Here is a 15,111-nt window from a genome sequence, read left to right on the forward strand (position 1 = left end):
CTTCCCACAAAAAGAATCTAATCGTCACTTAAGCTACCTCATTAGATTATTTGTAACGTTATTAATTTTATGGAATACAAACTTGTTGGAGGCCCAAGTATTCATAACAAAACCTAGACCAAACTGAGGCCCAAAAACTAGTTTTGTGCTCTTTTAGCTTGTATTGGATAAAACCAAAGCGATCCAAGTCATAAATTCTTTTACTCTAACTTGATCATGGGTTGTTATGTTGTGGACCCAGGTCCACCTTGCAAGGTGGATCCGAGTTTACATTCACATACACTATACTCTGCATTCACACTTTGTAAACTCCACATTCACACATTACAGGATTATATGTTTAGTAACTATATTACCATTGTTATGCATTCACACATTCAAAACTCTATATTCACAGGTCCTATACTTCATATTCACAACTTGAGAACTCCACATTCACACATTACATGGCTACAAGTTGCTAGAACCTCTTAACTCTATTACAGATTCACACATGCATACCTCTACATTCACGATTTCTATACTCCATATTCACAATTTGAAACCTCCACATTCACACATTTCTGGGCAACTCTACATTCACACAATCATAAATCTACATTCACGATTTTTATACTCTACATTCACACTTTGAAACCTCTACATTCACACATTTTTGGACAACTCTATATTCAGCAATATGTTTACTAATTAAAAAAAAAAAAAAAAAAAAAAAANAAAAAAAAAAAAAAAAAAAAAAAGACAAAAACGACGTAATTTTGGACCCAGGTCCACAGCATAATTTGCGCTTATCATCTGTTAATAATGCAAATTATATATTGGACCAGTGTTCAACATGCCCATTATGGATCTTGGTCCATATTATATATTATATATATCTAATGTATCTTTAGTTAGTCAATTATGTATAGGTAAATAAATTAAAAATACATAAATAAATGTATATAATATGGTAAGTGTAAGTGCATAATATGAATAGGATCTACAATATGCGTAAAAGATCATGATTCACGATATAACAATTGATTGCGTTATGAACTACTTCTTTGTCTTCTCCATTAGAGGAGTACTTCGTAAATCACGGTGCAATTTTTTACTCCTATTGCACGCCATGATACAAGGACAATACTGTTTTCTTTTCTTCGACAATCATTAAATCATACTTAATAGTATCAATTAATACATGATTACGTAAATCAAATTTCATTTGACTTTTTAGAATGTTATAATACTATTCTTTTTCGTTTCATAAAAAAGCCCCACACGCCTAACTCATTTGCATGTTAACCAGTGACCACATATTCCAACGGAAAGAACAAATATCATGACTATATACAAAACGTGTATGTTACAAAATAAATTCACCGAGATGTAATAAATTTCCAGATTACAAAACTTATGATAATAGTTGACATTCAAATCCGTTAAACCAATCAATGCTTTAAATATAAAACTTTTAACGTATAAAATAATATTATTATAATATCATTCATTTATGTTTCATAGGGAAAATCTCCACAGCCAACTCATTGACTTGTTAAGCATTGATTCCATCAAAAAGAAAAGTATCATAACTGTCCGTTCGGGCTTAGCTCACTAAGTCACGGGGTTTTTTTTTTTTTTTTTTTTTTTTTGAAAACCTGAGTCACGGTATAATATGCAGTATATTTAAGAGAAGAGACTAATGTTTGAACCTCGGCGACAGTAGCAATGCGGAGATTATGCCCAAAGTGAACAGATCCCTTGTATGCACCGGCATTTGGGCATGTTTGTTGAGTCATTGAGTGACCGTGATTTACATAGGGGAGGTGTATGCCCTGCGCACCGACATTTGGTTCTGTTTATTGAACCATTGAGTCATCATGATTTACATTCTTGCTCTGTCAAGTTGGGATGTAGGGTTTACCTTTTCCCAAAGGTCGAGGTGTAGGGCCCGTTAGAATTGGGGATTCAACATTTGGGGAAGTAGAAAAAAGTATCATAACTATATACAAAAAGTGTATGTTATAACAGAAATTCACAGAGATGTAATAAATTCCTTAATTACAAAACTTATGATAATATATCTGGCATTTAAATCCGTTGAACCAACCCATGCTTTAAATTCAAAACTTTAAATTACTCATTTAAAATATGATTTATGAATAGGGAGTAGCGGATCCTACGGCATGAATAATAATTAGAAGTGCAAGCTGGATAATAAATGTGCCAAGTTGGAACTTGGTATGACTACGAGGAATGGTGGTTGGATGCCAAGGTTGTCACAGCGCCAGCCCGGCAGCCCAACTCCCTCTTTGGGTCATTTATTCATTTATGTCGCTATTGAACCGTATTGTCATCGCTGCATTTGTCCATTCAAATTAATAGAAGTGTTCATCAAGTTGATTGGTTGTTAATTAATGTACAAAGTACTCTCTCTATCCTCATTGAAGTATAATGTTCACCTCTACCACACGCATAATTATTTAAGACAATAATATTAATTATTATAAGCGTTAATGACGGAGAAAATACAATTAAAATAATGGAGACGTAGTGACATATTTTTGCTTTGAAAGGTTGTGAAGAGGACAAGCCAAATAATTGAGTTGTAGCAGCGTCACACCAATGCGCAGTTAGTAGTTAAATAAAACTAGGTCATATACTATAGGGTGTGTTGGTTTTATAACTATGATAGTTATTAACGGTCATCCAACATAAACCAAATGGGGTAAAATTGCTAAGGACGATAAGAATTAAGTTATTGCTTTGGTAGTAGAATATTACAAATTCTTTACTAGTCATTTTTCAAGGTTGAATGCCTTTGGTCAAATTAGGAAACTGAATTCATAAAATCTATTAATTATTTAGATTCTGAGTAAACACGGTAAAATCTCTCTAAATTATGATAACAAATGACAAATCACTCTAATTTATCGTTCCATAAATAATTAAAGAAACACAAGTTGACTGCTTCGAGATCAACCACTCACCCGAGGACAAGGACCACAAGTCAGCTGAGGATGACCCATAGGACTACTTGTCCTAACCCATTAGAGTGTATTATCCCATTTATTGAGCCTAATATAAGAGGAGGGGTATAGGAGAGTCAAACATCCCACTTGCTAGACTAATCTTTCAGAATGAGTTTTTTTTTCCCCTTGAGGGGTATAGGAGAGTGGAGAGATGCTTCATCTCATTTGCTATGTGACTACTGACTAACTTACACACCCCTTCACTCTCAATAATTACCATAATTATTGCAATTATTATTATTATTATTATTTGGTGAATCAATTGTAGTGATTGTGAATTAATGGAGTAAAATCACATGGAATGATTAAGACGAGAAGCAAAAAAAAAAAAAAAGAAGAGAAATTGGGAAGATAAAATCAAACAGTTGGCAGGCAGATAATTGGGTAAGGGTAGGACAGTTACACAGTATTAAATTCAGTTCCTTGTGGCTAACTACCACCTGCCCAACCATCTACTTTCCACACTCTTTAAATGTTGCCTTTCCACCTTCATTGTTGTCATTTAAAATACCCCCACACACCACCCTCACTGTAACTCTTTCTTGGACCGCCAACCTCCATCTCTGTATATAATCTACTCTATAACTGCATTCCTATACCCCTTTTTCAGTTTTGAATTCTCAGCCACTGATTGATTTGCCTCTTGAAGTGGCAACAACATTGCCCCATCTTCTCCCCCCACTTTAATCATTCTGCCAAAACAAGAAAAAAGACAAAAGAGGTTTTCTAAGTTGGCCCTGTTCTTGCTTTTACAGCTTGATTGATTTCAGCCATGGAGATGAAAGGGGGGAATAGTGTTTGTGTGATGGATGCTGCGGGTTGTTTGGGTTCTGCTCTGGTCAGATGTCTTCTTCTCCGAGGATACACAGTCCATGCTGCTCTCCAGACCCATGGTTAGCTTGATTTCTTCGTTTCTCGATTGATTTGGATAATGGATTCTGCGGTTTCTCTTGTGAGTTCTTTTTTTTTTTTTTTTTTTTTTTTTTTGCAGATGATGATTTGATGCAGTCTTTGAAGAGGCAATATGCTGCAGAAATCAGCAGCAGCAGATTGAAAGTTTTCCAGTCTGACCTCTTGGACTACCACAGCATATTGGAGGCTGTGAAGGGATGTTGTGGCTTGTTTTACTCTTTTGAACCTCCATCTGATTATGCTACCTATGATGTAAGCTTTCCATTTTTATCCCCCTTTTTGAACCTTTAAGTTCTTGAAAAGGCATTAAAAGCTGTTATGTTTTTCACTATTTTGCCGAGCTTATACTTTAGTAGATCTTACCCACAAAAAGTGTAATTCCCTTGAGGACCTCAGCCTAGTAGGATACTAGAGTTTTTGAAGTAGATCCAGTAATAGTGAATGTTGACCATTAGTTTAAATTTTTAGTTAGGACCGAAATACATTTTTTTTTAATTCTTTTTGGGTGACGAGAAATCCATACTCACTACCTGAGTATGTGCAGTTTATGCATTGTAATTCTAACCAACAAATGATCATAAAGAATTAAAAAAGTTGTCCATAACTGACCGACACCAATAGACCGCTCCCGTTGGAGTCAAAACCATCATTTAGTATTGATTAGATTGATATTAAGAATTAGTTGAGTATATAGAAGTTGTTGAAGATGCATTGATGAAGATAAAAATGTATTTGGTGCAGGAATTCATGGGAGAAATTGAGGTAAGAGCAGCACACAACGTGGTGGAAGCTTGTGCGCAGACAAGCACCATAGATAAAGTAGTTTTCACGTCCTCCGCCACGGCGGTGGTATGGGGAAGGGAACGCAACGCCGCCGCGGCCGCCGCCGCTGCGGCGCATGCCCTCCACCCCCTGGACGAAAGAAGCTGGAGCGACGTCAACTTCTGCAAGAACTTTAAGGTAGGTACTAGGATTGAATTAATACCATTTGTGGTCTTCCAAGTTGATTTTGTTATGTTTAATCTTAAACTTTTAAATTGATTGCTCGTGATTTTCGATTTTCAAATTGTTATCATTTGTGGTTCAAGTTAATCCTCGTAGTCTTTCGACTATTAAATTTAACCTCCGGACTGGTTAAATTTTGAAAGTTAAGGACTATGGATAGTTAATTTGGATTAGATGACAACAATTTGAAAATAAAAAGTCTATCAGTGATTAATTTCAAAGTTTAGGACTAAACGTGACAAAATTACTATACTCCGAAGATCCTGTCAAACCGTCGTTACATTGTGCCGGAATGTGTGCAGCTATGGCACGGGCTGTCGAAGACGGTGGCGGAGAAGGCGGCGTGGGCTCTGGCGATGGACAGAGAGGTAAACATGGTGTCCATTAATGGAGGCTTGTTAATCAGCCCTGGGCTGAGCATGAAAGATCCGTATCTGAAAGGCGCCGCAGAGATGTATGAAGGAGGATTTTTTGTAGCAGTAGACTTAGGATTCTTGGTTGATGCCCACATTTGTGTCTTTGAGGATGTCTCATCTTATGGAAGATACCTATGCTTCAACCGCGTTATCAACTGCAGTGAAGACACTTCTAAGCTTGCCAACATGCTTTTATCAGTAAACCCTTCACATCCTCTATCTACACACTCCACTCAAAGGTCAGTGCTTTCGATAAAAAATTTAAATCCATAGTGAGACTATATACTTATATGTTAAGCAAAATGACATTTTTTTACCATTTGGTTATACCTTGCTCGCAAAAGGCGAAATTTCTCCCAAGAGCAACCACACCTGTAAATTATACCATGGATCATGGTCTATCTTGCATTGTAGACTCTGGTCCAAAAACAATCTTTAAATTCTGTATCTATAGTTGACAGTTGACAGGACTGTAGGTACAGACTGTATTAATTGAATGTATAGAATTTTTGTATCAGGGTCTATAATACAATATGAACAATTATACATAATTGTAGAAGGGTAAATCAAATACTTGTTGCCTGTTTTCGTCGTTTTATTATCTCTGAAGTAACTTTGTATGGTTTTTACAGCATGGAAATGGAAGATGACAGAGTGCACCAGCAAAAGATAAGCAACCAGAAATTAAGCAAGCTCATGTTAGGGTTTGAGAGTGGAGCACTTCAAATCCATATGTGAGATTGAGGGCTGACAGAGAGAGCTAGAAACTTACATATGCAATTATAAATACAGACAAGATTTCATTAGATACACTCAGTAGTATTATTTTCTGACTACCAAATGGCATCATTCTTTGATGAAATTTGGGTTGTCTTACAATGTATTTTGTCACAGTTCCCATAATTGTATATGTAATGTTCAAAAAAATAATTCATATTCTATTGTTTTAACAGTATGTTGCTGTACCTAGTCCAAGAATATTGTTTCTGGCAGGTGATTAGCTGGCTCTTGCTTGATTTGGTTCACATAATTAACTCAGATTCATTGTATACAATCATCAAAAGATGTAATGGCACTTTGCAACATGACAAAAGAAAACTTAATAAAGAAACAGCAATATCTGTAAGTCAAATGTAAAGATAATATTCCATTAAAGATAATAATGTTTTCACATGTCATTTGAGTATAGAGAGAAGAACCTCAGGCACTGAGTGACATGCAAGTAACTGAAGACAACTTATATTTGCGCACTTTACTCGAACCTTGAGGTTGAAATAGAACCTCCATGCTAGATAAAACGCAAACTTCCTTCCAGTCAGAAGCAGATGCTCCTTCACCGCGATAGTCTCGAGGAGAATAGAGAACTTGAAGCTTTGAATGAGCTGTGTCGCAAGAAATATAGAGGGTTTTGTCAAAACAGTAGGCATTTAAGACTAAGAAGCGAGCAGAAATGAATGCGGAATCAGCTCAGGCATGAAAAACCTCAAATAGATATGCCTAAAAGGCATGATGTTGGAAATAAAGAAGCATAAATTAAAGAATATGCACACACACTAACAATCGTCGGGTTAATGATTTGCAAATAATGGGTTTGTTTTCCAACCTAACCAGAATGTCTTTCACGTAATCCTGATCAAAAGAAAAATTAAAAATAAAAAGCACTAGAGAAGAAAGAAACCAAAATAGGTGGAAAGAAAAGAGAATCATGATGCTGCAGATATAAAACGATGATTTAGTGAGAGTGAAAAGCAGGTTCTAGATCTCATAGTTTTCAACTTCACTACAAGAAGACAAACCGACATAAAATATTACAGTAGAAAACAATCATGCACAGATGCAGCACACTTGAAAGCTAAATTCAGAGGTACCAAGTTCAGAAGGAAATATTCCCATTAGCAAAGAAAGAACAAGAAAATGAAACGAGGAATCAAGAGTTGATTACAATACCAAAACAACATATGCTTGTCTTTTGGATAGCCAACTGACTAACTTTTGACCTCTTGATATTTCTTAATGCCAAAATATCATCCTTCTTTCCTTTGAATTCCAGAAACTCTCCTAGGACATATTTGTTATTTTTCAGCTCTAACCTGCATGTATCAAACAGAGATTTAACGCTTGACATAGAGAAAACAAATAGTCATCATAAAAATCCAAAGCACACAAATGCAAGTATATATGGGGATAAATCCATTGTCCTAATAAATTCACAGGAAAACTGCATCCACTTGTTAAAATTTGAAAACATAATTGGGAAAAAAAGATTAGAAGAAAGAAGGCACAACAGACCGATCCCACATTGGAGCAGTGCTGAGAATAAAATTAAGCTTCTCTTGCATCGATTCCTGCATATCTTTCTTTCCACTCTGAAATGCACCTTTAATCCAACCAGAAAGCCGGCTCCTATGCTCTGGCTTTAGCTGTATCCACTGGTCATAAGTAATCACCTCAGACGGAAAAAAGTCTGTATGAGTGGTTCTGCAAAAATAGAAGGGGCAAGCTGAGACATATTCTCTACTTCTCTAGGGAAGAAGATAGGGAGATATGGAGAAGATATTCAGTGTGAAGGCATGAGCTCTGCTGCTATTAATCACCAAAGTTGAAAGCTTTGGCTATAATTGCCACATCTCACAAGTGACAAAGCTTTGGATTTTTTTTAACACTTGTCTTACTTAAATTTCAAAGTAGTTAGTTTGAGACATGAAAAATATATGTGGCACATGGTATATTAACCAACTCCAACTCGAGAAGCACTGATCCACATTAATGATACTGAATGAACCATAGCTGAATTTTTATTTAAGTTGTCATATACACCAAAGCATCTGAATCATACTGAAAATTGGGATTCGGACATATGACTTTGGAAGACAAATATCCCTCTGGAAGAAGGACTCCCCTTTGCTCAAGGTATGACTCCAAAATAGGAACTAGTTGTTTTGTTTCTGCTACCTGAAATGCACAAATTTGAGATAGTGATTAAAAAGAAAAACTTTACATGACAAAAAGAAGCTCAAAAAGACAAATGAAAAAAAAAAAGAAAAAAGAAAGAAACCCAATTCAATTTCCTGCAAAATATTACAGGGATTGGATATCGCAAATGGAAATGATACAACAACGTCAAATTTATCCAGAGGTATTGTCAATGAGAAGGTCTATATCATTGAGGTGGCCAGAAAGCAAAGCTTGTGGATCAACAGTGGACATGGAATAGCAGAGATTGAAGCCTGTTGCTTTCAACATACTATTCAGCCACACTGGGACTGAGACATGGCCCAGAGTCCCTAGGGGAGCAGCAGTGGGGCATACAAAAAGGCATTGCATATTTGAGTTTAGTAGCCTTAAGGCATTATACAAGACATGATTTGCAACTTACAGGATCTGGAAGACACTCCGTCTTATTCATTTTTCTGCCAGTGCAAACCCAACTCCCATCCTTATCAACATGTACAGATCCTGAGACATTCTTGACCGAGATTACTGCAACTTCCCTGGATGCATTAGGCTACGGTTTAGTAGAAAACCAAATGACTCCAAAGCTAGAAATTGGAACAAGCATTTGATACATCAGTCTTCATCTACCAAACACCCAAATTTTGAAAAGCTCAAACAATATCAGACGTTCTAAATTCTGATCTTTCAATGTCCACTTTCAGGTGATGAAAAGCGAATATGACACCAGTAATTGCATTAGTGTTAGAACAATAAGAAGCCAGTGGTCCAAAGGAGCAGCTAATAGACAGTAAATAACATAAATGTAAAGTGTAAAGTGTAAAGTGTAAAGTGATCAGCCTTCATGAAAGGAAGTAAGAAAAACGCACCGTTGAGTAACGAGAACAAGATCAATACTCCTGCGAGATCCGGAATCAGCATCCGGAATTTGGAGCCCTACGAAAACCTTACCGCCGTAAAGCTTCTCCAGCCTACGCGCAACAAAAGCAAATAATATGCTTTAACAAACAAATACTAATACTATCTACGAGAATGCAGCAGAAGATAAAGTGATCGGTTCGCCGGAAAAAGAGAAAAGAAAGAGAAATTACTGGCCGGCGACGGAGAAGAGAGCGTTGGCATGACCGGCTTCACCATCGAGATCATCATCATCGCAAAAGAAGCGTCTCAGCAATCGGAAAGCTACGAAGCCGCAGATCAGCTCCACCCACATACTATCCCGCGCACTGTTATGCCGCGAACGCTGGATTCTACTCCGTAAACAATACGGAGAAATAAAATACTCCGGCGAGCGTAGCTTCTTGTGGCGGTTTAGAGTTCAACTAGTCGTTTTCTTCATTTCCTATTTTTCCTTAATCAATAAGACAATACTAAGTACTACGTATTAAGTAATGTATGTATTGGCAAATAACAATTCTTGCGAAATTAAATTAAGAAGATAAGCCAAAGATCTTGTGGTCTAGTGGCACCCGGTGTTTTTAGTGGAGGCAACTGTTGACTCTTTGTGCTTCCCATATTGTGTTTCAGTAGGTTGTTAAGAAACTAGCTATGTAGTAGTACTAAAAAAAATAAAAATTCAGAAGATCAACTAAACAACTTTGATCAAGCAAAGTTACAAACCAGTTTAGTTGGTGTGAGTGATCATCTGACCAGTGCCCCTTAATTGGACTAGCACGAGTATGGAATTCTGACCAACACTTTGTCCCCTTAATTGGACCGACTCGGTACTAACAAGGATTAGTCTAAGTATAGTACGAGTAGTAGAGTATGGTACAAATTTAAAGGTGTCTCTTACAGTTAGAACATGTTTAGGACACCTCGTAGCCTGAAAAAAAAAACAAAACAAGCAAAGTGACAAAGTTAAGAGTTGGTGACCAATCCACCATCGATTTGAAGGTTTTCTTTTTTCAATGTTAACTTATAATGTAAGAATGTATTATAATACCCATCATAGAGTATTAGTACGAGTAGCATCTCATATCTTACTAGTAGTAAATCAAGCTAATGTGATAATGAATCTTCACTATTAGCACAACTTTTTAGTCAAATTCATACTTCAATATGAACTTTTTGAGTTTTATACATGAAGGGGTGACAAAAACATGTCCAAGAATGATCAAACACCAAGAATATTCACCAACATTACATATCACATTGAGAAACATATCCTCGGAAACTGAGCAATAGGCCGAAGAAAAAATCAGTACTAAACAATGATACATGCTAGAAAAGAAAGCAGAGAAAAGAATGAAGCGCGAAGAATCAGGAAGCAAATGCATCTCTAAGGGTCAGGCATTGAATAGGTTCTATTGCTTTGGAGTGCCTGTGCCCTTCTTCTTAAGCAAGCTTCCGAATTTACTTAGCAAAGGTTTCTTCTTTTTCTGACTTTGCTGCTTTGATGGGGAAGTGTTCCCATTTTCGTCGTTTTCTGTTGAAGAGAGACCGTTTGGTTGGTCGTGGTTCTCGCTGGCATCTGGTTTTGTTTCCAGTTCCTCTTCCTGCTCGGGCACTCGCTCTGGGGAGAAGTCTTTCTCGTCAATCTTGCAGGTTTCCCACATTTTAAACTCGCCATCTGCAGATGCATTGTCATCCTTTTCTTTGTTCTCGGTTTCTGTAGCTTTACTGTCCACTTCTCCAGCTTCATTTGTACTACACCCTCGGGCTTCATCAGCAGAGGCGTTATTCGTTTCTTGAGGTTCTTCTTTTACAGATTGCTCGGGTTGAAGAGGTGGGAAAGGGAGCTCGACCTTGGGCTTCTGCTCTTCTCTGCCACCGTTTTGTTCAGAAAACTCGACCACCTTAGGGAGCATATCGTAATCTTTTTCACTGTCTGTTAGCTCCCCGTTTTCCTCAGCTTGCTTCTTGCTTAATGCTTCTTCGAGCATTTTCGACAACTCCTCAACCTTCTGTAAAGATGCAGCCTCTCTACTCCGAAGTTCATCGTTCTCGTGTGTAACATTTTGCAGCTCGTTCTCTTTGTCAATTAACGATTCCTTCATCTTCATGCTCTCGGCCTTTGCTTCACCGAGAACCTCCTGTAGATAAATAACCTCGGATTCCACTTCCTTCAGTGAACTATTCAGATGAGCAACATTCTCCTTCCTAGTATAAGCTTCTTCCTGTGCCTCTTGCAATAAAGTTACCAGTCTGCTTATTTCCTTGTCCATTGAGGCATTCTTTTCCTCGGTTTTCTTGGCGCGATTCATCAAACTAAGCTCCTTTTCCTCCCACCCGGTCTTCAACGCCTGGTAGTCTTGTTTAGATTGTTCAACTGACTTGGTGAGAAGATTAATTTCGTGTTTTGCATCATCGAGTATTCTCTCATACTTCTCGTTTGTGGCTTTCAGATCCAGCTTCAGATCTTCTATCTGCGAGTCGTAGTTTTCATTTTTGGCTTGGATAGATATCAAATTCTCTTTGGCTTCTCTTGCTTCCAAAGAAACTTCGTGCAAATCGGAGGCCAAATTTTCCATTGCCTTCTTGTTTTTCTCTTCTTCCGCCTTAGAACTTTCCAATTCGCCCAGAAATTTGTGTTTTTCTTCCAACAACTTCTGTACACTCTCAGCTGCAAGTTTTTCATTGCTTAAAGCCTGTATTTTCTCCTCTTTTGCAGTTTCCAGATCAGAGCTGAGGGATTCAACCTTATTTGTCATTTCAGAGGCCTCTTCCTTTGCCATCTTAAGATTGCGGTCTGATTCCTCGAGATCCACTTTCTGCCTGGCAATCGAGATCTCCAAAAGGCCTACCTTCTCCTTGAGAGATGAAATCTCGGATTTTGCATCGTGCAGCGAATCATTGCTACCTTCGAGTTGTTTCATTGCTGATTCGAGAGATTCTGATGCAGACCTCTCGTTTCGATGTGCTTCTGCAGTCTGGGCCTCTAATTCCTCGACTCGGTTCTTCCATTCCTCCACTAGATTATGTGCATATGATTCAGCCATTCTTGCAGCCTCTAGTTCAACATTAAGTTGCTCTAAAATAGCCTCTTTCTCCATCACTTCCATCTCAAAAGTTTTGGCTTTCTCGAACTCTTGTTTCAGAGTCTCTATCTCGAGATTCATCTCCTCCACGAGCTTGTTCTTCTCGTTAGCCTCGGTCGCTATCTGGGAATCGAGCAGAGATTTCACGCGGGCCAGTTCAGCAGAAAGAATTTCCACTTTCTCCACATGAATCTCTGCAATCTTAGTGGCATCCTCGGCATGGCTGAGCGCCTGGTTCTTAGCATCACTAGTCATGGCGAGCTCGTCCTTTGCCCGTTGCAGTTCCTGAGAGGCCGAGAGAAGAGCAGCCACGTCCAACGCGTGCTGGCTCCTCACAGCCTCGATCTCTTTATGCCACTCCTCTTCCTTCTTCTGAGCTGCTTCAATGCCCGCCTGCTCCATCTCAACAGCGCGGAACTTTTCAATCTCAGAACTCTCTTCTGCCCATTTTTGCGCCATCAAAGCCTCTCTGAGCTTCTCGCTCGCTTCCTCAGCCAATATCTGGGCTTCCTTCAAATCATCCAGAGCCTGTGACTTCTCTTTCTCAACCAAAGCTAACTTCTCCTTCGCCTTCTTAAGATCCTCGTGGGCAATATTTAGTTCCGCCTGTATCTCTGATGGCTTCAGGATCCGCGTGGGCTTTTTCTGAGAGCAATTAAAATCAAATAGCCACGCAGATCAGCATTTGTAAGCTTCGCACGATAAAAAGATTTGTGGAGTCGTAAATAAAGTAGTAACTTGACCATACAATCTTTATTAAGAAGTTCATTAAGCAATCCAGCAGATAATCAAACACTAAGATCCAACAGCAGCCTAACTCAATTAGCATATGCATTGCAACTTTGCAGAAGCCAAATGACATTTTTTATGGGTGTAACCCAGAATATCCACTGTCAGATACAGTGACTAATCCCATCGTTGAACTGTAGGCACCTCTAAAGGGTCGGACAACTGGCCTGAAGATTTAAGGCTGCTCCATACCCAAGGTCAAGGATCGATCCTTTGACGTTTGGTTAAGGATGGATGAGCCAAATGACATTAAGGAAAGGAACAAGCCAACATATTAAGAAGCTTAAGATATCTCACAATATAAACAACACTCTGAGCAATGCAGGAATGATGAATGACTTACATCAGGCGGGGTACCAATCTTGGAGACACGTCGCTCCATGGATGGCTTAGAAACAACAGATCTTGGAGACTTGTCAACAGAACACGTGGCCTGCAAAGGTGAGGGCGAACCAGTATCAGATTTAGCAGCTGCATCTCTGCTCGCTTTACTGGCCCGAGGCGTTGCATTTGCTGGTTTATTGTTGGGAGTTTCAGCCAGAGCAGATCTGATTCAAGTTCCAAAGAATGCCACAATCAGAAGACAAAGACAAAAAACATTCCTGAATTGCCATGAATCTTTCAGTAAATCCAAGATCCAAACATAGACATCCACATTATCCAAGGAAAGGAATTCATCAGACAATAATGGATCAAAATTAAGTCCCCTCAAGCATCATTCTCAACAATTAGCAACACCAGACATCATCAACTACTAATTCATAAGCTGCACTGTAAAATTAGGGCAAATTGAAACTGAAAAGGTAATCAGATCCAGTCCATCAAGTCAAACCCTTCAATCAAGTAAGAAATGCTGAATTATGAAAACCACAGGGAGCTCGGGTCAGAAAAAGGCACATTCTTTAGCCAAAAAACGAGAAAAATGCTAAAAGTAAGAACAGTAATTACCAAGATCCTCCAGGGAAACAATATCTACAGCTAAAACCCAAACACCCAACAGACAAAGTCCAGAACATACGCAAATCAGATCTGACAAAAGACAAAAACCTTAACTTACTTGGATTTGGAGGACATGTTAGAAGCAGATTGGTTGGGTTAGCCGCAAAATGAGAGAAGTGCTCCCAGGAAAACAAATTAAAGGAAAAGGGCTTCTTATTACACTAGAATCTTGGAAAATGCCAGCTCGCTAGACTGAGAATGTGAGCTGGGGAGAGAAAGAAAGACAGTTTTAGCAGATTATATATACACCAGATACGAGTACATCAGCTGCAGGATTAACTAGAGGTACCATAATATTATAACATTGAATTAAAGTAGTATTTACAGACAGTATACAAAAAAATCAAGAATTTACAGAGATATATATATATATATATATAATGTTCTTTGGTTGAAGAATGGGCACTCTACTTTGTGGTACTACAGTGTAGTTTATCATTCTCACAAGGCATGGTCATCTGTCTCAATCTGCCGCCAGCTGAAATGCTGGATGTGAAAGTACGAATGTGCCCCTGAAATGGACTGGGAAGAAATCTGAGTAGAGACTGTGGACTGTAGTAACTTTGTTCACGCCACGCTTAAAAAAGGTAAAAAGGACCTTGACCGTTGAGTTTTGATAATATGGATATATGTACCTGGTAGTTACATGTTCAGCTCTATCCAACGGTTACTAATATACAAATCTACCTTGGATTAGAGGTGGTTTGGGCCAGTTCTGGCCCAGCTTGTACCTATACTGGCCCAATTCGAAAATGCTATGGGACATGACTTAGATTTGTATCCCTTTAACTAGTTTGGTTGACGTGAGTGGTTGTACACTCTTTATCCCTTAAAAAGAGACCAAGAGTTTGAACTTCTTCTCGTGTCATTGACCAGATTGGCTAGAAAAATCAATATGGCCACCAATACTATAAAAATCTAAATCTAGTGACCCTGCATATGCGAAAAGCAACTACCTTGAACTCACTGATGTTACCATCCAAGGACAACTTTTAGCCAAGTTAGATTGGCTAGATAACCATATGGTTCCAAGTTCGACTCTAG

The 15,111-nt window shown here is 38.3% G+C and overlaps 3 protein-coding genes across 4 annotated transcripts; 1 reads left to right on the forward strand and 2 right to left on the reverse strand.

Annotated features, from left to right (window-relative positions):
* The first annotated feature begins 3,500 nt into the window (after positions 1 to 3,500).
* On the forward strand, positions 3,501 to 6,302 carry LOC115999019 (cinnamoyl-CoA reductase-like SNL6). Of its 2 annotated transcripts, none has more exons than XM_031238737.1 (5): positions 3,501 to 3,907; positions 4,006 to 4,178; positions 4,668 to 4,886; positions 5,234 to 5,586; positions 5,980 to 6,302. In XM_031238737.1, exons 1-5 carry the CDS (start codon positions 3,787 to 3,789, stop codon positions 6,083 to 6,085), a joined length of 972 nt encoding a protein of 323 aa, XP_031094597.1. In that variant the 5' UTR covers positions 3,501 to 3,786; the 3' UTR covers positions 6,086 to 6,302. The 2 variants fall into 2 exon arrangements, with proteins under 2 accessions (XP_031094597.1, XP_031094598.1); XM_031238738.1 differs by having other exon boundaries at positions 4,009 to 4,178.
* Positions 6,303 to 6,468: 166 nt separating this feature from the next.
* On the reverse strand, positions 6,469 to 9,665 carry LOC115999021. The gene is made up of 7 exons (XM_031238739.1): positions 9,391 to 9,665; positions 9,169 to 9,270; positions 8,724 to 8,838; positions 8,184 to 8,299; positions 7,637 to 7,825; positions 7,295 to 7,437; positions 6,469 to 6,729 (listed from the first exon to the last, which is right to left on the reverse strand). Exons 1-7 carry the CDS (start codon positions 9,510 to 9,512, stop codon positions 6,548 to 6,550), a joined length of 969 nt encoding a protein of 322 aa, XP_031094599.1. The 5' UTR covers positions 9,513 to 9,665; the 3' UTR covers positions 6,469 to 6,547.
* Positions 9,666 to 10,325: 660 nt separating this feature from the next.
* Positions 10,326 to 14,426, reverse strand: LOC115998967 (WEB family protein At3g02930, chloroplastic-like). The gene is made up of 3 exons (XM_031238648.1): positions 14,126 to 14,426; positions 13,412 to 13,616; positions 10,326 to 12,924 (listed from the first exon to the last, which is right to left on the reverse strand). Exons 1-3 carry the CDS (start codon positions 14,140 to 14,142, stop codon positions 10,606 to 10,608), a joined length of 2,541 nt encoding a protein of 846 aa, XP_031094508.1. The 5' UTR covers positions 14,143 to 14,426; the 3' UTR covers positions 10,326 to 10,605.
* Between the last annotated feature and the right edge of the window lie 685 nt (positions 14,427 to 15,111).

Source organism: Ipomoea triloba, chromosome 12, assembly GCF_003576645.1.
Source record: "Ipomoea triloba cultivar NCNSP0323 chromosome 12, ASM357664v1".
Classification (NCBI taxonomy): Eukaryota; Viridiplantae; Streptophyta; class Magnoliopsida; order Solanales; family Convolvulaceae; genus Ipomoea; species Ipomoea triloba.

Coding starts and splice junctions, on each gene's coding strand:
- LOC115999019 (XM_031238737.1), top strand. CDS start 3,787: ATGGAGATGAAAGGGGGGAATAGTGTTTGTGTGATGGATGCTGCGGGT. Junction 4,887..5,233: donor ACTTCTGCAAGAACTTTAAG/GTAGGTACTAGG, acceptor GAATGTGTGCAG/CTATGGCACGGGCTGTCGAA. Junction 5,587..5,979: donor TCTACACACTCCACTCAAAG/GTCAGTGCTTTC, acceptor TGGTTTTTACAG/CATGGAAATGGAAGATGACA.
- LOC115999021 (XM_031238739.1), bottom strand. CDS start 9,512: ATGTGGGTGGAGCTGATCTGCGGCTTCGTAGCTTTCCGATTGCTGAGA. Junction 9,271..9,390: donor CTCTTCTCCGTCGCCGGCCA/GTAATTTCTCTT, acceptor TGTTGCGCGTAG/GCTGGAGAAGCTTTACGGCG. Junction 7,438..7,636: donor ACTGCTCCAATGTGGGATCG/GTCTGTTGTGCC, acceptor TGATACATGCAG/GTTAGAGCTGAAAAATAACA.
- LOC115998967 (XM_031238648.1), bottom strand. Junction 12,925..13,411: donor AGATTGGTACCCCGCCTGAT/GTAAGTCATTCA, acceptor AATTGCTCTCAG/AAAAAGCCCACGCGGATCCT.